Source organism: Anticarsia gemmatalis, chromosome Z, assembly GCF_050436995.1.
Source record: "Anticarsia gemmatalis isolate Benzon Research Colony breed Stoneville strain chromosome Z, ilAntGemm2 primary, whole genome shotgun sequence".
Classification (NCBI taxonomy): domain Eukaryota; kingdom Metazoa; phylum Arthropoda; class Insecta; order Lepidoptera; family Erebidae; genus Anticarsia; species Anticarsia gemmatalis.
Genome location: NC_134776.1, coordinates 287,424 through 311,185, shown reverse-complemented (window position 1 = coordinate 311,185; position 23,762 = coordinate 287,424). Strand labels below are relative to the sequence as shown.

The 23,762-nt window shown below is 36.0% G+C and overlaps 1 protein-coding gene and 1 pseudogene across 1 annotated transcript; both read right to left on the bottom strand.

The window, feature by feature from the left end:
- Positions 1-2,963: 2,963 nt before the first annotated feature.
- On the bottom strand, positions 2,964-22,035 carry LOC142986632 (mitochondrial inner membrane m-AAA protease component paraplegin-like; annotated as a pseudogene).
- On the bottom strand, positions 16,110-17,613 carry LOC142986177 (uncharacterized). The gene is made up of 3 exons (XM_076134497.1): positions 17,483-17,613; positions 16,173-16,536; positions 16,110-16,116 (listed from the first exon to the last, which is right to left on the bottom strand). The coding sequence occupies exons 2-3, from the start codon at positions 16,511-16,513 to the stop codon at positions 16,110-16,112; spliced, it is 348 nt and encodes a 115-aa protein (XP_075990612.1). The 5' UTR covers positions 16,514-16,536; positions 17,483-17,613.
- Positions 22,036-23,762: the final 1,727 nt, after the last annotated feature.

The following is a 23,762-nucleotide window of genomic DNA, read 5'->3' as shown; positions in this document are numbered from 1 at the left end:
TTCGCTTTAGCCAACTGACACATAATAATAGTTGCACGAATGTCTTCATAGGACACTACTCTTAACATATTATCCGTTTCAGTAGTGTCCGAACGAAATACGTTCGAAAAGAGATATTACTTTGAAAAAAGATGTACTGTATTTATAAATATGTCTTCGTAATTGTTTCATGTTAATACACAGCGCTATCTGTGTATTTAGTCGTGGTTCATCTTCAGTGGTCACAGTGCATGTGAGTGCAAGGTGCAACGTGGCATTTCCTCCCTGTTTAGTACGCACTACTGCCGCTAGATGGCGTAGCTATGTTACGAGACAATTCCGCTCTTCGAAAGTTAATGAATTGTAACAAAAGTTTGTTTTAAAATCTGGTATGTAACTAATTTGAAGGAGAATAATATATTTATGGTTATAGAATGAATAAATAAACGATAGCTGATGTTTTTTGGGTTTAAAGCTAAGACGAACGTGAACTGATTATTATGAATTAGTTTCGATCGACACATTTAGAACTGTGATTTCGAAGAGGAAATTACTTGTACGTTATCCATACTAATATTATAAATGCGAAAGTAACTCTGTCTGTCTGTCTGTCTGTCTGCTACTCAATCACGCCTAAACTACTGAACCAAATTGCATGAAATTTGGTATGGAGATACTTTGATACCCGAGAAAGGACATAGGCTACTTTTTACCCCGGGAAAATGACGCATTTCCCGGGAAAATTCAGGTGGCGAACGAAGTCGCGAATAATCAATATAATAATGACAATTAACAAAATTCCGTTGTCATGGCAACTGTTTTAATAGCGGATATGCCTTAGCGCGACTTCGTTATATATTATGAGATATAAATAATTATAAGAATATTTTTCGTGAAAAAAAAAACATATTTTATATCATCACGCTACGACCAATAGGAGCAGAGTAACAGTAAAATAGTGTTACAAAAACGTGGAAAATTCTGACCCATTCTCTCTTATGTGACGCAAGCGAAGTTGTGCGGGTCAGCTAGTCCACAATATTACTTTAACCGTCGTTACTACGGATAACCATCGTCTCGTGTCAGAAAATATTTGACAATGGGCGAAGGTATAAAACGTAGTTTGATACTCCTACTTTTTTGGAAGTACCTATAATTATTAATTACAGCCTCGAAAAGTCTTTCATGGCTTAGTAAACAACATCCGCGTTAATCGATCTCTGAGGTTGTTCAGACAATCGGTGAGCATCTTATAGGTATTGCGTTCCTCCCTGTTTCGGAAGGCATCTTAAATCGTGGATCATTGATAGCCGTTGATTGGGTTGTGGAGGTCAGATAAGCAGTCACTACATGTAAAATACTGATATTTAGCTGCTTCCGATGAGACCGGAAGCTGACTCCTACATAGGTTGGAAGAAAGGTTAGGCACAAGAAAAAATCTCGATGTCTCTAAATTGTATTCAGTTTATCCCACGTTACGTAGAGACGGTACAAAATGTTTTCTCCCTTCACACATTACTATCAACCGTCAACAATGTCTTAATCTCTTTCATGTCCATGTCCTCTTTCACACAGGCAATGAAAGTGCTTCAGTAGCACGATTCTCTTCAGTCGGTTCTGTCGAGTATCAACAGTTTGACATATCAAATGTACTGCCCAAATAGTTCCTACGACGCCCGTCAGAGGCGCTGATCAGATTTTCATACGAGATTTCTCGATGCCAAGCCAGTTTTCGGCATTCGATAGTAGTAGAGAATCGAACAACACTGGATCTATTTTGTGGGAAACTTGCAAAGACATCACAATTTTAAGGAACGGCGTGATCTTAGTTCTATAATAGGGCCATTGGCAATTATGGGACAGAAAGAGTTTATCCGTGACATCTTGCAAATGGCCAGGTGCGTAGTACTCGTAACCGGCGGTACTGCATCACAAGATGCACAGCTACGAATGAAGCTTAGGAAGTTTGTAAGTAAGTAGTTGGTTTGTAGTACCAAGTAATTGTGCGTTATAGTAAGTAATTGTATATTGTAGCGCCGCGTGTGGTGGCTTCGAATACCACCCGGGACAGATCTTTATGTGATAAGCACTAGTATTTGTTCTGAGCTTGGTTGTAAATTTATCTATATAAGTGTGTATTTAGAAGAATGTAAGTATGTTTATCAGTTATTTGATTACCTCAGCCCTGCTTAGTTTGGAATAATATTTATTTATTTATAAGTGATTCTGGTTCCCGCCTACCCCTATTTTAGGTAAAAAGGCTTGGTTTTATGTATGTAGGTAAGTAATATTAGCGTAATAGCGTAGTCAGGGTTTTCTTTTAACCTAATCATTATTGTGTTTGAGAAAGATTTTAAAAATATTCACATTTAAACTGTAAGGCTACATAGGTACACTTCGTCTTAGTATATTTGAAAAGCGTTGGCACGTGTCTTATGAGAACTGTAAGCAAAAACGCCGGTTTCGGGATTTATAATGCCACAGAAAGACACGTCAAACTTATAACACCCTTTTTTTGCGTGGCGGGTTAAAATGACATAATTTTCTATCAAGACTCACATTTCTCGGTTAGTATTAGTCTTTATATAGTTTGGTATTACGTTAGTTTATTAAATATCAACAATAATATTGGCATTAGTTATATAAACCACGGTTTTATAAATGCTCGACTCGGACAAAAGAGTATCATAGTAAACTTCGCCAGCATTCTTAGCACTTCGCATTGGTGACAGTTTGTCAAATATATCGCACAGCAAGCATTTTTATTAATTAGGCTCAAGTGCTTGTATTAGCAGGTTTCCAACACCATTTACCATTACTAAGACATCACTAGCTTCGATTAGTTTGTAGTATAATATTGAAAGAGAAAGGCTAAGAAATTTAGCATTTAGCACTGATGCTGGGCTTATAGTTTTCCCGATCTTTGAATTATCTTGTGTATGTACGCTGTAGCACGAATAAAAGCCAGTAATAAAACATGTAACATGATTTAATAAGAGTTAACATGTACATATGATTATATACATTCAGAGCGAGTCGGGCGCGGGCTTGGCGGAGGGCGCGCCGAGCGCGGGGCTGTCGTCCGGCGTGGCCGCCTTCTCCATGTTCTTGAGGCTCTGCTCGAACTCCACCGGGTCGATGAACTTCTTCTTAGGGAAGGGGGGAGGGCCCAAGATCGCGTGCACGTCTTTGAAGTTTAACGTCTCTTTCTTTAGCAGTTCCTCGGCCAACTGGAATACATGATTAGTAATGATTAGGTTAATAAATCCAATTCAAACTGTAAAAGTGTAGCTCTGTCAAAGTTGCCATCAGAACATTATCATCGTATTCAAAAGAAAAGATGAATCCTGAATCCTTTTGCTTGATACGCAAGAAAATAATAATTCTGCGACGTTCATCCATTGTTGAAAACATGAGGCGTGTATGTTTGATGTACACCATACAGAGAGCTAATGTTTAAAATGAGTTAAATGTCAAATTATTTTTTGCAACGAAAATGTAGCAAAATGTTTTCGTATTTGAATGTTCCCAGGTTGAATGGATATTTTTTAAGAAATTTCATAGACCTAAACAGAGCTGGTCTCTAATTAAATCGTGTCTGGCAAGTTGTGGCTATAATCACTACTTAGGGCTACTTCAGACGTACCACAACCACGCGACAACCACAACGACGACACATGGTCGGATGCATACATCCTATTGAAATGAAATACAATTTACACGTACCACAATTCGCTGTTGTTATGGACCACGTGTTTCATACTAGGAAAGTGTGACCACATCGCAACCACATCTCGACGGTAACGTAACTTTCTACAGGTGGCACCGCGGCACTAGCGGCCGGCCACGCATGTTTCGACAATACTACAACACAACTGCAAAAGGCTGCAGCGGCACATTTTGTCGCTGCGTCGTAGTGTGGTTGTGGTGCGTGTAAAACAAGCCTTAGAATACCAAGAAAATTTCAATTGCTATAGTAAAACTAGCTGACCCAAACGTTGTTTTGCCACATGAATAAAAAAAATGTCACTTAGGGGTATGAAAAATAGATGTTGGCCGATTCTCAGACCTACTCAATATGCTCACAAAATTTCATTAGAACCGGTCTAGCCGATTCGGAGGAGTATGGCAACGAAAACTGTGGCGCGAGAATTTTATATATTAGATGTAGTACTAACATCTTTAAGTTTATCTTCATTATCCTTGAGCAGTTGTTCCGTGCGGTAGTAGGCGTCCGCGATGAGCTTGCGCGCCTCCAGGTCCATGAGCTCCTTGAGCGCCTTGCTGAAGGGACTGCGGCCGCGCTCCTTCGTGTCCGGGAACGACACGAGCCCCACGCGCGGCGACATGCCGTACACGCGGATCTGAAGAAGAGAAGAATATTGGTTACAGCATTTGCTATTTATTTGTAAAGATAAATAGTATAGTTACAATTGCTAGTTAGTTACGCTTAGCATTTGTATAAAGCTTTTTTTTCTTATAAAATAATACTTAAATGCAGTAAAATTATGGTTGTAATAAGGTGAAGATGGCTCGTGTATTTTCGTATTATTTTGTTAAGTTTATGAATAGTGCATTGCTGAATATATAACATAGTGTGTAAAAAGGTTGCATCTTGTAGTTATGCCATAGATACTGAAAAGTGTTAGTATTCAAAATAAGTGTCGCCAGCATTATCTTTGTACGCATTTTCTTTGTTGTATTCGTGTAGTTTATCGCCAGCTTGGAATAATTTTGTTAATTAAAAATGAATGCTTAGCTTTCTAAATATATGTTACAAATTAAAATTATGATGGCAAAGCACAGAATATAATATCAGATACTTATGATCTACGCAAGCAGCAAAATGGTACAATACTTATAAAAAATATAGCACATTCCCAGTCTTTAAATATGTTTTCAACTATAATACAATTCATATTGAAATATGTATTGGTCTCGTGTGTCAAAAGTAAGAAAACCGCATGAACCTTGCAAAGATGCAGCTATCTTTAGTATTTTCGAGACCACGGACCAACGACTATTTTCTAGCTAGCTTAGCTAACAAGCTATTTCTTAGCTAACATTTTAGACATGTGTAGACATTTCAAATAAACAAGTACACGTGGTTTGTATTTATCGTAGTCTTATGTATATAAATACCTGTGCATAGGCGATCTTGGTGACTTTGTCGAGGTCGTTCTGCGCGCCGCTCGTGATGGAGTTGAAGGTGATCGCCTCGGCCGCGCGCCCGCCCAGCGCCATGCACATGCGGTCGAACAACTGACAACATACAACAAACAACAATATATTATTTCGTACTGTTAAAGGAAAATAAGCTTGTTCTGTTAAAAGAATATTGAGTAGTGTGGTAGCTTACTAAAATGAGAGATATTTTGATTACACCTATAGAAATTTTAAGACATGATTTTGGCTAAAGGTTAACCCAGAGTCAAAGTTCAACTGTTCAAGTCGCTCAAATGGCGTTGGCCACTCATTTAGGTAACGTCCGCGGTAAGGTTGCTGAACTTATCAACTGCACACCAGTTGATAAGTTAAGCAACCTTACCGCGAGCCTCGACTGTTTGTCAGGCTATAAGTTTGACATTTGAGTCTTGTATCAGCTGACTCACTTAAAAATATTGTATACATTTTATAAATCGTGAAGAATCTAGAGGAACGCGCTGTGGAAAAAGATGCTTCTATTCTGTTGCGTATTTTAACAATAAACTTATAATGATACCTCTTCCTTAGAGTAAAGTTTCTGGTCGGAGGTGGAGTTCTGCGCGAACCGCCATGTTAGTCCTGGGCACGATGGTGAGCTTCAACAGCGCATCAGTATGTTCGAGCAGCCAGCCGGCGAGCGCGTGGCCCGCCTCGTGGTACGCCACTATACGCTTCTCTGCCGGCGACATCGCGTGGCTGCGCTTCTCTGTACCACCTGCAACGAAAAATAGAAAAGTACGAAATTTTAATAGATACAAAAGTAGGTGGGAAAACAGTTTCCAACAGCGCTGGAATCGGCTTCCAGTCTCACCGGATGCAACGGAATTTAAATATTTTACATTGAGCGACTGCCTATCAAACCTTCACAACCCAGTTCCCTGGGTTATAACACGATAGCCCTCGGTAAGACTGGTTGTCAGACTTTCAAGCCCTTGACTACACTACCGGGATCCACAATTTAATTTGCCTTCCGAATCTCGGAAAATTCGGCATGTATAATATGTTCACCCATCCACTGAACACCTAGTCTGGGAGACCGATACGTGCGGTTATAGTTGCTTAGTCACGAGCGCTTTCAAAAACAAACTTCATGTTAACTTATTTTATATCCTGACTACCCTAACAGTAAACAAACATAACAGTGAAAGATTCCCAGTGATTGCCTAAAGCCATTACTAAAAGTTGGGTGGACTTTCAATCACCATAAATATGAAATAGACAAAGTTTATTGTGACATACCAACAACTCTCTCCACAGCATACTCAAGATCGGCAGCTTTAACAATGTTCTGCTTGTGTCTGGCGGCGTGCAGGGCCGCCTCGTTGCACACGTTCGCTATGTCCGCGCCGCTGAACCCCGGCGTTAGGAACGCTAGCCTAGAACATATGGTTATACGGCGTTAGAATATGATGTGTTGAGTTATAAAGTTACTCTTTTAAGAAAGTCAGTCAAAAAGAGTGTTTTACTTTTTAAATATACGTTTGAATAAGCATCTATACTAATATTATAAAGCTGAAGAGTTTGTTTGTTTGATTGTTTATTTGTTTGTTTGAACGCGCTAATCTCAGAAACTACTGACCCGATTTGAAAAATTCTTTCAGTAGCTCATTTATCGAGGAAGGCTATAGGCTTATATCGTCACGCTACGACCAATAGAAGCAGAGTACGAATAAAAAATGTTACAAAAGCGGGGAAAATTTTGACGCATTCTCTTATGTTGCAAGCAAAGTTGCGCGGGTCAGCTAGTTAGATATAAAGGAAATATAAGAGACTAGCTGACCCGCGCAACTTCGCTTGCGTCACATAAGAGAATGGGTCAAAATTTTCCCTGTTTTTGTAACATTTTTTATTGCTACTCTGCTCCTATTGGTCGTACCGTAATGATATATAGCCTATAGCCTTCCTCGATAACTGGTCTATCTAACACTGAAAGAATTTTTCAAATCAGACCAGTAGTTCCTGAGATTAGCGCGTTCAAACAAACAAACAAACAAACAAACAAACAAACGAATAAACAAACTCTTCAGCTTTATAATATTAGTATAGATTACACGACTCTTGTGTGATTGTGACATTAGTGCTTTCATAGTCATTAAGTCATAACAAAATAACAGAAATACAATGGTATCATGCCACGAGACGTTTTGTAAAGAACTTATATATTAACTTATATTGAATACTAGCTGACCCGCGCAACTTCGCTTGCGTCACATAACAGAGAATGCGTTATAATTTTCCCCGTTTTTGTAACATTTTTTACTGCTACTCTGCTCGTATTGGTAGTAGCGTGATGATATATAGCCTATAACCTTCCTCGATAAATGGGCTATCAAACACTGAAAGAATTTTCCAAATCGGACCAGTAGTTCCTGAGATTAGCGCGTTCAAACAAACAAACAAACAAACAAACAAACAAACAAACTCTTCAGCTTTATAATATTAGTATAGATTTACATTCTCAAATATGGAACATTGATAAGTTCTTAATTTTTACCTTTCTTTTTCCTTATTTTTATACATAAGTTTTAACCTAAAAACATTTGTCGCATTACAGAAGTTCCACATTAAACAAGAACATAAAAAGTTTACAAACAGCGCATGCCTGTCGGGGAACAAACAAAATTAAAATGTAAACACAACGATATAACAGGGATACATTTGAAAATAAATCATTGTAATCAAGACATATTATAATAGTGCTCAAATAAAAAACATACAATATATTATATAACATCCGCATATATTATATAACTATCCTACTATAATAATATATATTTCATACCATCTAAATATATTTTTGTAAAATAATATCATGGCCAATTGAAGAATAACATATATATATAGACACATAGTATTAGTAATACATACCGCTTTTGCAGACTAATTAGAAAAGAGAAAGTCATGTTAATTATTTAATTGAATTTCATCATAACAGATGACTTATTCAATTCTGTTTTCTCATCTTAATTATAGCATATCATAATTAAATCCTATATTTACTTAGGTCAGACGCTGATATTTGATAAAGAAATAACAGACTAACTGGACATTGGCTGAACTGCAATGAATCTTCCCATAGTCCACATGGTAAGTGGGAGATTCAAGATACAGTGAGCAATAAGCATACAATAATCTCTGATTTTGAAGACCTACATAACACACAAGTTTTCTTCTACAAACTCTGCATAACATATTCAATATTTTAACCAGTGGTATATAAGCATTTTGATAAGAAATCTAAATCTATCTCTATAAGTCCATAACGGTACAGGATTTCATATTTCATGGTTTTTATATTTTATGCTAGTATACTCTTATTTGTACCATATTTCCTGGGCTTATCGTGTAGCAGACCGTATTTAACGTAGAACCAACTACTTTCGTGCTTATATTGAAATTCAAATATATACAACTTGCTTGCAGCTTATTTCAGACTTGCTATTATAATAGAATACTAAAACAAAGAATTCAAATGGGATTCATCCTTTGCTATCTCGCAGCACTGTGTTCTATTCAGTTATGAAAATAGTTTTCGTAACTGAACTCAAGATTTTATTCAGTAACTACTACCCTATTTACTTCTTTATAATGTGTTATATTATGTATGTTACCATCTAACATAGTAGTCGGGTAGATCTTCGAGCACGATGTTCTTGAGGTGTCGCTCGAAGATCTCCTCTCGTTCCTGCAGCGTCGGCAGGTCGATCAGGATGTGACGGTCGAAGCGCCCCGGACGGAGTAACGCCTGTAAATTAGGGTTGATAATAAATTGGTCAGTATTGAGGTAAGGTTAACTTAGACACTGTGGCCATCCTATTGATTGGACAGGGTCATTTTTACTGGAAACCTGGAGAGTAAACCTTGCTTCCATAGCGTTGGTTGGAAAATTTGCAGCTGTTGATAAATTGTCTGGTACTTTTACGTACCGTTAACGTTAAACGGGTGATCTTAATCGGCTTAGCTGGGTTGCAAAACCGAATATGTGTAGTTGAACTCAATCGGTACAAGCTGTACAAGTAAGTTGAGTCGGTTTTGTTGTTTGATAAATGTAATCGAATTGAATAAGTGCAAGTCTTATTCCAATAATTGATTATTAACTATTAAATTATTGTTTTATATAATTTGGCTATTATTATTTTCATTTGTCAGATCTAAGTTTGTTTTTTAGGCTTATGTCGTGGTGACTAATTTTTTGGTTGGGGATTTCTCTGTTTATGAATTTTAACTATATCTATACAGATTTAGTATAAGACTTGAAGATTATTATATATATATATATATATATATATATACTACTACTACTAACTATAAAGTTAAAGAGTTTGTTTGTTTTTTTTGTTTGAACGCGTTAATCTCAGGAACTACTGGTAGAATGAACGTAAGAGGATCATTACTTTAATTAGAAGATGAAATTGTGTGTGAAATTCCTGGTTCATACTTCGTTTTACAATGAATGTCATACTTAGTGTATACCTTTACCCCTTCATCACCTTTACCCCTATTGTAATATAGGGGTAAAGATGATATATCAAAGAATAGATAAATATAATATTTACCTGACCCTAGCGGCGCCAAGTCCTCCGATCATCTCGATGAACTCAGATCCGTTCATAGACAGGAAGGGCACGTTGGCCTCCGTCGCCACCGCCTTAGCTAACAACGTCTTGCCGCAACCTGGAGGACCTAGTAGTAACGCTCCCTTGGGCACCTGAGAAGGAAAAACTACAAAGTTTTATAAATTTTTGAAAAAGGGTAATAAATTTTGATACTAACATTTAGTTCGGTTAAATAAATAAAATAAATATTGTTGGACATCTCACACAAAGTTAACCGATTCCAAACTAAGCAGAGCTTGTACTATGGTAACCAGATGAACCTCAACTTCGTAACTCCGAGCAGTTTCTAAGAAATTCTTAACAGAAAATTTCAGAGGAGACTTTTTAGCCCGACCCAGGATTCCAACATAAAACCTCTCGTACGGCAGCAGCACACACTACCGAGCGCGCCACAGAGGAATTTCACGAATAAGGATGTTCTGATTTTATTATAAATGGGATTTTATATTTCACGTTACCTCGGCACCCAAACTCTTGTAATGTTCAGGTCTCTTGAGGTAGTCGACAAACTCCATGACCTCAATCTTGGCCTCCCTGAGCCCCGCCACGTCGGCGAACGTGACACCCTTGCCCTGCCCGCTCATTGAGTCCACGAGAGGGAGCTTGGCGCGCCCGAGCTGACTCTGAAATGTTACACAAGGAATAGGTCAAAATCAAAATCAAAATCAAATCATTTATTCATTTAGGTCAAATATTGACACTTATGATAGTCGTTACAATTACTGAATCTACCACTAGCTCGGAAAGGGGGTAGAGCCTTATGAGAAGAGCTAGCGAGAAACTCACGGCCACTCTTTTCAATCGCCAAAAGTTTTACAATGTGGTTGATACAATAATTGACCATGCGAGGAGCTGCCAACAATCAGCGATATAGACTAAACGTCAATTAAGTTAAATTAATATAGCTAGATTATTTATTAGTCTCTGATCGTACCGTATGTTGGGAGCACCTACTAGCATGTGATAATAAGAATATGGGCAGCAAGTGAGCACACTGGTTGTGAACATTATAAAAGAAAAAAAGTGACAGTTTTATGAATAACATCAAATTGTACGTAACATCACCTAATTGCATCATTAATTGCCCATATTTTACAATATTAGACCTACTGCTACTGAGTTTATACAATTTATAGCAAAGTTCCCTAATGTCAAAGAATCCTAATCAAGCGAGCGACTAATCCCAAGAGCTATTGTCGTTTAGATACTCATCAACTCTGTAATAAGCCTTCCTAACGAGATGTTCCTTAACAGCAACTTTGAATTTTGGCAGGGGTAAATCCATGATGTGCTTGGGAAGCTTGTTGAAGAAACGAATGCCGAGACCTACAAACGAATTGTGCACCTTGTGTAAACGATGATGGGGACCTACTAATTTGTGTCTGTTTCTAGTGTTATAATTGTGTCTATCGCTATTTGTTGCGAAAGTCCCTAAATTTTGTTTTATATACAACAAGTTTGCAAGCACATACTGTGATGACACCGTCAGTATCCCTATCTGCCCAAAAAGCTCTCTCAAGGAGTCTCGCGCTCCTAAACTATAAATTGCACGGATAGCTCTTTTTTGAAGGACAAAAATAACATCTATATCAGCAGCCTTACCCCACAGTAATATACCGTAAGACATGACGCTGTGAAAATAACTAAAGTAAACCAGTCTTGCCGCATCCACACCAGCAAACTGTCTTACTTTTCTGATTGCGTACGCGGCGGAGCTGAGTCTCCCCGAGAGATGCGCTATCTGAGTGCCCCATTGGAGCTTGCTATCCAGACTGATACCTAAAAAAGTTGCCGAATCTACCAAATCGATAGTTTGCCCATTTACGACTATGTTAGTACCTGAATTCCTCGCGTTGGGCATAGTGAACCTAATGCACTTAGTTTTGTTAGAATTTAATAACAGATTATTACAAGTGAACCAGTTGTGGACCTGTTCAAGAATACTATTGATATCAATAAAACAAGACTTCGAACGATCTACTTTAAAAATGAGTGAAGTGTCATCTGCAAATAATATAATATCACATAAGTCCTGCACCTGAAAGGGGAGATCGTTTATATATACGAGAAAAAGAAACGGACCGAGTATCGAACCCTGAGGCACGCCGAGAGAAACAGCTGAACCTGAAGACCTTACACCATTGATATCTACTCGTTGAATCCTATTACTCAAATATGACGCAAGTAAATCGAGCGCTGTATCCCTAATTCCATAGTGGTTTAGTTTCCTAAGGAGCGTATTATGTTGGACACAGTCAAATGCTTTGGAGAGATCGCAGAACACCCCAATGGCGTCCTGGGATGTCTCCCAAGCATCATAGATATGCTTGACGAGCGAAATACCTGCATCGATCGTTGACCTACCCTTTGTGAAACCATACTGTTTACCATGAAATAGCTGATTCGAGTTAAAGTGACTTTCGAGCTGCTCTAAGATGACCTTTTCGAAGATTTTGCTAACCGCAGGCAAGATGGAAATGGGCCTGAAATTGCTGGGCTCACTCTTAGATCCCTTCTTAAAGAGTGGTACTACTTTACTGTGTTTCATTAAGTCAGGAAACACACCAGTATCTACGCACCTGTTAAATATTAAAGCCAAATGGGGGGCTATTTCCAGGATGATACTTTCTACTAATTTAACAGAGATGCCCCAGAGGTCAGGTGTTTTTTTGGAGTTGAGCGACCTAAAAGCCTTAACTACATCATTGGAGTTGATATGTTTGAAGAAAAAAACACTACCACACTCTTCTACACTATTTCGAAGTAAACATTCTGCCTTGGCAGGACAGGAATTCAAGGAGCTAGTTGTAGCTGTGGGAATATCAGCGAAGAAAGTATTGAACGCCTGAGCAACCTCTAAGTTATTGGTGATAATCATGTCATTTACTTTCAGTTCAAAATTATTTTCGCGCTGGATAGCACGACCTGTTTCGTTGTTAATGATATTCCAGGTGGTTTTGATCGTATTGTCTGAGCTTTTAATTTTGTTGCTTAAGTGTAAGGATTTAGCAGCAACACAAGTTCTCTTAAAAATTTTTGAATAGTTCCTAACGTATTCAAGAAATTTAGGATTAAAATTGAACTGTTTCATGGAATAAAGCTCATACAACCTAGCTCTACTTTTATAAATACCTGCTGTCGCCCAATCGCAAAATTTGAGTTTCCTATTGTTATCTAGTATTGTTTTCTCTTTGAAGATAGTTTTGAACTTGGATTCAATAATGTTGAATAACGATGTGTAAAGGTTATCCGGGTGTTCTTCGGTGTCGTCTAACTTTGTCATAGCACTAGCTATCTCACTATTAAATAAAACTAAACGATCCCTAGTAATAGGCCTACAAGTAATTTTCTTTAACCTATTATCTATCCTAACAGGAAATATAGCCTTCTGTCCACAATGGTCCGATGTTAGTTCACTTAAGATTTCCCTACCTAAGCATTCGCAGTTGCAGAATATATTGTCCAAGCATGTAGCAGAATGTGCAGTGATTCTAGTGGGCTCATTAAATAAAAAAACTAAATTAAAAGATTTAAATAATGACTTAAGTCTCGTACTAGTCGAAGATTGCTCAAGTAAATTTACATTAAAATCACCACACACTACCACATACTTGTTGCTTATACTTAAACGTTTTAATATGTCCTCCATTATCGACTCAAATAAAGTAAACTCACTATTTGGTGGTCTATATATACAAACTACTATGTGTCGCTCTAGCTCGACACAGGAAACCTCAGCAGTGCGTTCTATTGACAAATTAACTATGTCCCTACGTTCTTTACATTTAATACTGTTAGCTACCATAATCAGTGAACCACCATGTCTAGCTTTGTTCCTAATATACGCACTAATAATTGTATAAAACTCATTGTTTATTGCGATTTGTTCCGTGTGTAGCCAATGCTCAGTCACACAGAAAATACCTACATTATGTTTTTGTAAGAACAATTCTACTTCTAATTCCTTGCTGGATAAACCTTGTATGTTTTGATGTACTAAATTTAATGAGCCTAGCTGTTTATCCATTGTCCTACCTGTCAGTTTAAAGAATCGGATACATTATTCGTAACCTTGTCGCTAACTACACTACCTATACATTTAATCACAGTATTGTTAGAATAACTACACAATACTGGGTCGTCCCTTAACCTAAACTGCGTTATAGCACCTATAACTATGTTAATATTATAAGCTAACAATGTAGCAATTTGTCGTTTGTCCGAACTATTAAGAAACATAGTTTCTTGAGTATAAATAAAACTACTAATAAACTTATTAGTGTCAAAAAACAATAACTTATCACTATGATAAGATGTCATTAAATGTAGTTGATTATTCAACCTATGTATACGCTTATTTTCCCTTTCTGTAAGAGATTGTGAGTATGGGAATGCGCAGATAATTAATTTACCTAAATCTAATTGCAATAAACTGCTAATACTATCAATAATATCAGTTTTATCTAAACCTAAACTATCACCTATCAGTAAAACTACTGTTGTATTTATATCTAAGTGAGTGTTCCTAATTCTATCTACTATTTGATTTAATTTGAGGTTAGGGTAACAGTTATTTTTAAAACTACAATGTAAGTTGTTGTTTATTATAGGTCCTAAGTTAATGCCTAACTTATCTGAGAACATAGCTACTCTGTTCTTTGTGTTAAGATCTATGAAGGAAGAGGGAATACTGTCAGATGAGTCGGTCAGTGAAGTCTCAGTACCTAAACTAATTTGAGAGGGTTCTAACCGTTCTAAGTCACAAGGGGGTCCCTGAGACTGAGAACACCTAGTGCATGGAGTGCTATCAGCTAAGGCCCTAACACACTCTAAATTTTCCCTGCCAACTTTAGCAATCTCATCGTATTTTAGTATGTAATCGTGAGTTTCACGTTCATAATCTAAGGTAATTTTTGTTAATTTAGATTGTAGGTGTGAGATTTGTGACTTAAGGTCAAGAGTGTGTCTGTCATACAATAGCCTACTGGAGATGAGTTCTTCACTACAACTATTGACTTCTAAAACTAGTTCCCTACGTTCCTCAATCAAATCTTTATTTGATTTAACTAATAATAACTAATCCAATGGGGCACTCAAATAGCGCATCTCTCGGGGAGACTCAGCTCCGCCGCGTACGCAATCAGAAAAGTAAGACAGTTTGCTGGTGTGGATGCGGCAAGACTGGTTTACTTTAGTTATTTTCACAGCGTCATGTCTTACGGTATATTACTGTGGGGTAAGGCTGCTGATATAGATGTTATTTTTGTCCTTCAAAAAAGAGCTATCCGTGCAATTTATAGTTTAGGAGCGCGAGACTCCTTGAGAGAGCTTTTTGGGCAGATAGGGATACTGACGGTGTCATCACAGTATGTGCTTGCAAACTTGTTGTATATAAAACAAAATTTAGGGACTTTCGCAACAAATAGCGATAGACACAATTACAACACTAGAAACAGACACAAATTAGTAGGTCCCCATCATCGTTTACACAAGGTGCACAATTCGTTTGTAGGTCTCGGCATTCGTTTCTTCAACAAGCTTCCAAAGCACATCATGCATTTACCCCTGCCAAAATTCAAAGTTGCTGTTAAGGAACATCTCGTTAGGAAAGCTTATTACAGAATTGATGAGTATCTAAACGACAATAGCTCTTGGGATTAGTCGCTCGCTTGATTAGGATTCTTTGAAATTAGGGAACTTTGCTATAAATTGTATAAACTCAGTAGCAGTAGGTCTAAATATTGTAAAATATGGGCAATTAATGATGCAAATAGGTGATGTTACGTACAATTTGATGTTATTCATAAAACTGTCACTTTTTTCTTTTATAATGTTCACAACCAGAGTGCTCACTTGCTGCCCATATTCTTATTATCACATGCTAGTAGGTGCTCCCAACATACGGTATGATCAGAGACTAATAAATAACCTAGCTATGTTCATTTAACTTAATTGACGTTTAGTCTATATCGCTGATTGTTGGCAGCTCCTCGCATGATCAATTATTGTATCAACCACATTGTAAAACTTTTTGGCGATTGAAAAGAGTGGCCGTGAGTTTCTCGCTAGCTCTTCTCATAAGGCTCTACCCCCTTTCCGAGCTAGTGGTAGATTCAGTAATTGTAACGACTATCATAAGTGTCAATATTTGACCTAAATGAATAAATGATTTGATTTTGATTTTGATTTTGATTTAATAATCTAAGTTTGTTAAATTTCTTGAGTTTTAATTCTAATTTTTTAATTATCTTACTAATTCTAGTGTATTTCCTAAACTTTTTATTGCTTTTAACTCTAGTTAATAAAGATTTACAGCCTATAAGCTCAGAATACAAATGATGAGTTGCACTACTGTCAAATGATTGTATTGACCGTTCCAATGAGATGATCTTAGTGTGGGCTTCATGCAGGCTTGTCTGTAGCTCATTTATGCGGCTCAGAGACCACTCATAGGTCTCATTACAGCTGCCAAATGAGCTAACTTCTTGTTGTAGCCTGTCCCGCTGATCCAGTAAGTCCATATTTTCAATATGGAGCTCAGCAAGTTCCCCCTTCAGTGATACAACCTTGTGGTTAACCTCCTTGATCTCTTCTTCACAGTCAACACGCTCCCTCAACAGCAGGCTGTTCTCATCTTTGCACTTCTTGAGCTCGAGCAGAGCAAGTTTAAGCTTGTTCTCAGTATCCTTTGCTGTTGCCTTCCTGGTCATCATGGTTGATATTAACAACAAAGGATCTGAAACGTTATAAAGGAAGTTGAGATATACAGCAGGATATAGAAAGAATTAGTTGGGGAAAGTTAGTATATATTGAGATGGTCTATGTTAGTATTGTTAATAGTTTTAGAAGAAATATACACAAAGTAACTAACAAAAGAAAGAGGAAAACACAGATAAAGATATAGGGGATAAATAATAAGGGGTTAGTTGGACCTTGCAGTTAAATAATCTATAATTACAATGATGTTACAAGATGTTTTTAAAGTGGGTAGGTTTAGACCAAAAAAATTAATAAAATAAAAAAACTAGCATTGCAGTTAATAGGAAACCTAACAATTAGACTCTTACAATACTAATTAAACTGAATGGTATATGGGAAATAAGCTACCTACAATGGAAGACTATAACACTGAATCAGTGCTGCGTTGATTCAATGTTGAAGAGCATGGGGGTAGTGAGCCTGAATATGCTACACTTTATCTAACGGATTTTAGATAAAATCTAATAAGTCTATAATAACAAGCGATACGAAATACTCCCTGTATTTATCAAACACTTATTCCTTGTTTGAATTTGAAATACGTTGACGCCTTGACACTTGGTTGGCGTAATTATATTGTTGTCTTAATCACACTTTTCCATCTTGATTGACTATTATATTAGTAGAAGACAACCTAATTACACTTATTTACAACTTTTAGACACAATTATTGACAAATACGTAATAAATAAATAAAAATTGAATTTTAAAACTGAGAGCAAAAATTTCAAGTCACTACACCAGTGTTGCCAGCCTAAAAACCTCGTTGGACTAGCTAAACCAATTTCAATTTAAAGTTGAAATAAAGACATTAAGCGGTCATCAGAGAAATACCTTTACAATTAAATGCAAAACCAATAAAACTTCGTTATTTGCAAGTTACAGCTCATGTACAAACAGAACAGACATGTGATTGTACTCACGTTCCTCCGAGGCTGATGTTCATGCGCATGGACTTGGTGGAGTGGAGGAAGGACAGGATGATGGCGCCGATCAGCAGCGTCGTGATCACCTTGCCCGCCAGGCTGCCGTTGCGATCGTAGATCACGCGCACACCTGCACAACAATCATGTACATTTAATTCATACAACTTTGTTGTTACGCATCATGACTATAAATAAGGTTTTCGATGGCATATTTAGGACTCAAAATGTTTTTAATTCTGAATAATCTTCAAGTCTTATGCCAGCCCTGAATGCCGCTTGATGTATATGTAAGTATATACTTCCATCATGCTTCCAACCTCGTTTGATACCTTGTTACCTGGCACCTTAATACCTTGATTTAACATAATTTTATAAGCAAAGTAATTACTACTGAATACCAGTAGTAATGCTTAGCAGCTTCTTACATTATCAACGATTTGAAATAGAAATTTTGTTAAAACCATTTGGCGATTTAAATTAGTGGGTAGGAGATTCTTACCAGCTTTTGTTATTGGTCTTTACTTCCGAACTGGCGGTAAATTCACAAGCTATATTTTTGACTATCTTAAGCGTTATTTATTCATTTGACGTAATAAATAAATGATATGATTTGGTGATCAACAATATTTGTCAACAGGCAACAGTGATACATCATGAAAACAATGAATTCTCGTCTGAAAAACGTATAAACAGATTGCATACCAGCTATTGTCCCTGTTTTGTCATTCATAAATGACTTCACAGACTCATGATTTTGTGTTATTAATTCGAATGGTGACTTGGTGTTGTTTGCTAGCAAACTCTCGCTGAGGTGTTTGTAAAAATGATATTTATTGTTCATACCTTCCTGTACTCCCAAGCTCTTCTCAGTTTCTCTCAGCTTCTCCTCAAAGCGGTGAATGTCGCCCACGTTCATGTGATACACGCGGTGATTTGTCTGTAAATACATACAATACAAGATTTTTATATCTACAGAAAAACTTATGTAGTATACAAAATGTTACCAATATAACTAATACTAATTTTACTGGTCATTGAAAACTACTTAGTAGCATTGAAACTTTAGGGTTCACAAAATTTTTACTGCTTTCTCATGATATAAAGACTTCTTTACAATTGCTATGCACTTAATAAATTATTTAGGATGCATTAGTCTAACTGGGTTACTTGCTCGTATAATGGGACTGTTTTCTGATCTTGTTATATTTTAAAGATCTCTTGATTAGATTAGATAATATTATTGTCGACCAATAAATAGCGGGCATAGGATTAGTAAATATCCATGTCGATAGCCAGTATTTTTAGAGCTTTTGATGACAGATATGCTTTGAAAAAATAAATATGTACTGTGTTTGATAAATCTTATGTGATGTTACTCAACTTTTAATCCAATTACATCACATCCAAGGACATATTAAACGTAAAAATATATGTAAAATAAGAAAACATATATAACAATGTATCTAATGATAGGTTTATTTTGATGTTTCTTTAAATCTTAAATTTATTTATTTTACTATTATACACTTAGGTACTTTAGTACTTATTATTCTGTGACTTAGGTGCCAAGCGGGAGTAGAGATATACCAACACTACAGAGGCCGAGGATAAAAGTCTCATGTGAGAAGAACCAATTTTAAACAACATGTATATGGAGATGAAAAATGTTGTTCCTACTAACTTAACAGAATACAATTCGCATAACTACATACTTTGTCATGAAATTGGACATGGCAATGGAAGTAAAATTACTTACTACTAAAAGAGATTTAGTTTAATCAATAAGTGTTAAGTGGTTGAAGGATCTCATTGTAAACTGTTCCAATTCCTTTTTGTATTGCAATATTGTATCTGTTTTCTACATTCAATTATCCAATTGGAATATCCTCAAAAATTTAAGTTTAGTAACATACTTGTTACATGGAACATACCCGCTTGCCCTTGATGATGGCGCCTTCGTGCTGTATGATGGTGACGACCTCGAGGTCGGGCCGCACGATCAGCTCCTCCACCTCGCCCTTCGACAGCATCGTGTACACGAACTCGTTCCATGACACGTAACGGATCAACTGGAAACATCATTACAGCAGCTGATTAGAAATCATGGTATGAATAGTCCTAGCATGTAGAGGAAAATTTCTCTTATCAACTAAACAGTTTGCAATTACAAACAATAAGAATGATGTGTTGTAATTAGTTTTCCCAAATGTTTGTGTTTTCTTATATAGACATTTGTTAATAGTAAGGAATAACGATTGTTGATTGCTGATGAAATTATCTTATGCTAAAGCTGCAAAGTTGTTGTAAGACGTTTCAGAAAATCATACTTGTAAATTAAGATATGACAAAATTGAATAATTTTCATGATTGTTTCATATTTTAGGCAGTGTCAGTTAAGTGTATTTCACACAGTAGCAGTGGCAGTGGTCAAGTCAGTCAAGTACAGTTATTAAAAAGGAAGGTGATGGCTATAAAAATAAAATTTCTTTTTTGACTTGCTCTGTGCAGCCAACAGTATTGTATCTGACTGCTGACCAAAAGGACCAGAGTTGATTACCAGGTAAGACAAAGTGCTATTGGTCTTTTTCTAACCTTTACCAATAATAGTCTAGGGGTTGCAAAATGCACATGTTTTTCATAGACCTTTGCCTATTTCTAGGGTTATAACATTCATGTATGTAATCTATACATTCATAATTCATACAGTGATTCTATAACTGCATCATGGTTACAGTTAACATGATAAGTATCATATGTACAGTACCTCATTGTGTGTATTGTCGTTAGGCAGCAGTAATGTGCTCATCATGATCAGTATGAAGGTGGTGAACATCCAGAACACTGCCTTCATCACCAGCGATGACATCTCCTCGTTCTTCTTCTTTTTGTCGTCTTTGTCCTGCAATTATATAGAGATTTTACATAAAAATTTGACTAAAGGTTAGAAGATAGGTGATGTGGGCCTTCTTTTTTAAACAGGAATATTATGACTATCAATCAATGTAGTAATATGTTGCATGAGCAAGTTTGCATAGTTGTGTGTTTAACCCACTATTCTATCAAAATGGCTAAGCCCTGCTGGACATAAAGTTTAGACAGATTCTGTGAAGATAGATATTGAAAATAATTTTATTTCAAAAACAATACTATCACTCAAACCTTTTTCTTCTTTAACTAGGTACTAAGTATAGAATGATCATGGTCATATAGAATACAATAAGAACAATGTTTAAAAGTTTTGAGGTGCTAAACTGGTTTTACTAAATCTCACATCGTATGCATGCAATATGTTTGAAGAAGGGAAATAGATCATATCTTTACCTTGTCCTTATCATCTTGACTGTAATTACTAGAGGATGTGTGAATTGACTTGAGACAGGCAGGGTTGTTGAACACTGAGTTGAATGATGGCAGGTTTGATCTCTTCAGTAGTGCACACTCTGCCTTGTATTCTTCATTGAACTGCCTTAATTGCTGAGGAGAAATACATGATTTAATTAATGTATATTCTGTACTAGTTTAAAGTATTAGTTCCTACCAGTGGCTTTGTCTGTATAAAAGATTTTCTAGGGTATAAAATACTCTTTGTGTAAATTTAGTACATAATTTATCTTTTGTGTATTTCCCATACAAAAAGTTATCCTACATATTAATCCAAGTTATACACTATTGGTCTGCAGACCAAATTTTAAAGACAGTGTTATCAGGATTCAGTAACAATCACACAAACTTTAAACATTTATAATATAGGTGTGTTATTTATTCATGTTATTTACAATGCTGGTAGCATTGTAAATAACATGATACCAGCAAACCCATTATTTTAGAGATGTATTTGTATGATACATAAATAATGGGTAGTACATAAATCTGAACATTGTTGAACAACATCAGAATGGATATATTATTAAATTTTGATTTTAATGTTTCTTCGATACATTTAGGAAGTTTGTAATGGTATTTAATTAATACTGATCGAGACTGAGGTCTAGTGATCAGTATAATATGAACTGAAAAACACGACAATTTAGCCCTCAACAAATATAAATACGAATGCTTATCTACACCAATAGTTACAATTTGAACTCGCGTACAAAGTAAAACTGACGAAGAAATTACAATTAATAATATCTAGTAAAATATGTTAACTGATTATTAAGAAAGTTAATGAACTAAAGGTCTAAATGAAATATCAAATTTCATAACATTAGCGTAGGTTGCATCAGAGGTGATTTTGATGCTAAAATATCATTAATAGGAGGTTAATTACTTACTGGATTCTTAGATTTACTGGATATATTATGTAATACAGAGAAAGATCGACACAAATGCACAAAATTATTTTTGTTTACTTGCTTCTTTTCACACATTTCTACTAAAACCGAAATTTATTTTTGGTTGTATTTTAGACGCAGAGAGTGCTGGTAATCTTTTAATTGATAGCATTTTGTCGCTTATTATTCTAATATAATACTATTATAAATAATTACTAATTCATTTTAAGAATTTCACAAAACATCAAAGTAGCAAGTAATATACTGCAATCATAATACGGCAGACAGGTTATGTCAGACCTAATGAGAAAATATAGAGAAATGTCAAAGATTATGGTTTGCACAGACTAAATATAAAATAAAGGTGTGCTATTCAAGTGTCAAAGCCGGTCATGAAATAGAAACTTGTTGGCAAACATGTTGGCTACAATGGCGGCCGTGAAGATCAATATTTACGCGCATGCGCTTAACAATTTTTCTGACACATGCGCTGCGTTCGTCAGGGACTTGGAGCTAAAAGCGCATGCGTTAAATTTGTATTTTTTTATTTCAAGCACCCGTCCGCCATTTGCTTTTGCAAAACTTTACCCTTGCATATAAATGTGGATGTATTATAGCCGGACTTATTTATTAATATTACATGCAGCAGAAATAGGGACAGATTATAAATCGATTTTTAGGAATACAGTTTAATTTAACCGGATATAAAATCACTTTGTTTTAGTAATTACAAAAACTGAAAATTAGCGGTAGATGGCGTTAAATGTCGAGAAAGCTTTTGCTTATGCTAAATGTCTTCACCGTCCAGTTAACTTATAATTTACAAAAATTGTAAACTCTTTTTAACCGTATTTTACGGAAAATCAAAAAAATGTTAAAAAAACATACAGTCGAATTGAGAACCACCTTCTTTTTGAAGTAGGTTAATAATTAGGCTCGTTTTATCAGTTACTCGCCTGATAAAAAGTGATGGTGCCCTCGATGATCAGATTGAACCGAACCCTCAAATACTACTACTACTCTTATAATTAATCTTTATCAAAAACTTTAACAAAGGAGCCGTTTTTATCCGACATTAAAGTCGACGTTTAGACAAAACGGCGAAATAATTCAGCAAGTTAATATTAGTAGGAATGGATTTTCATAAATTATTCACATTATCTTACAAACTTAGCTGTCGTCAAACAGTATTTGGGACCTTTAGGAAAATCTACCAGTTAGAAGGTATCTTTTATTTTCCACAAATCAGTTGGTAGATTTTTTATCGCTCCATCATAAATTGTTTTGGAGACGGCGCTCCTCTTTCATATTGTAACTACTGAAAACAATGTACGGCGATATGGATCGACTTAACGATTCGGTTGCAAAGCATTTTCTGACTTGCTTGACAAAGATTATAAGATAAAGTTGATCAAAGATGTAAAGAAAATTCATAATTATAATAAATAATTTTCGAAATTGGTTAATTCGTTTCAGAGATTACCCTCTACATACAAACTTTTACCTCTTTACAATATTAGTACAGATTAGTTAGTATGATGTACCTACCGCACTCTCAGCTCTATTGCACGAGGTTTAAGACTTTTTATTATGGGTGTATGTTATTTAGGAAATTGATACATGACTAAATAAATAGTTCCAAGTCTATGGGTGTAGAGTTCTAGACTAGACCTATTTAATCGTTGTAAGGTACGAAACATATTTTTGCTTTCAAAAATAACATATAATTAATGTGTTCAAGCGTAAAAAAAAATCTCAAGCAGTCATCAGACCAAGATATCTTTTTAAGCATTCCTACAAATGAAGTTGACCCTTGCTCAGCATTCAATGATATTCATCATAATTTCTTACCTCTTAAGATCATAAACAGTGTACATAATAATAATATTTACGAAGCTATTTTAGATAGGACCGCGTTTAACTCTAGCCAAATAAATGTTTTCATGTACGTAGTACGTATTACTACGTATTTAATATATGTAGAATGTAAACATTTTATATAA

What these genes read in the sequence shown, in the direction of transcription:
- LOC142986177 (XM_076134497.1), bottom strand. Translation starts at nt 16,513, where the DNA reads ATGATGACCAGGAAGGCAACAGCAAAGGATACTGAGAACAAGCTTAAA.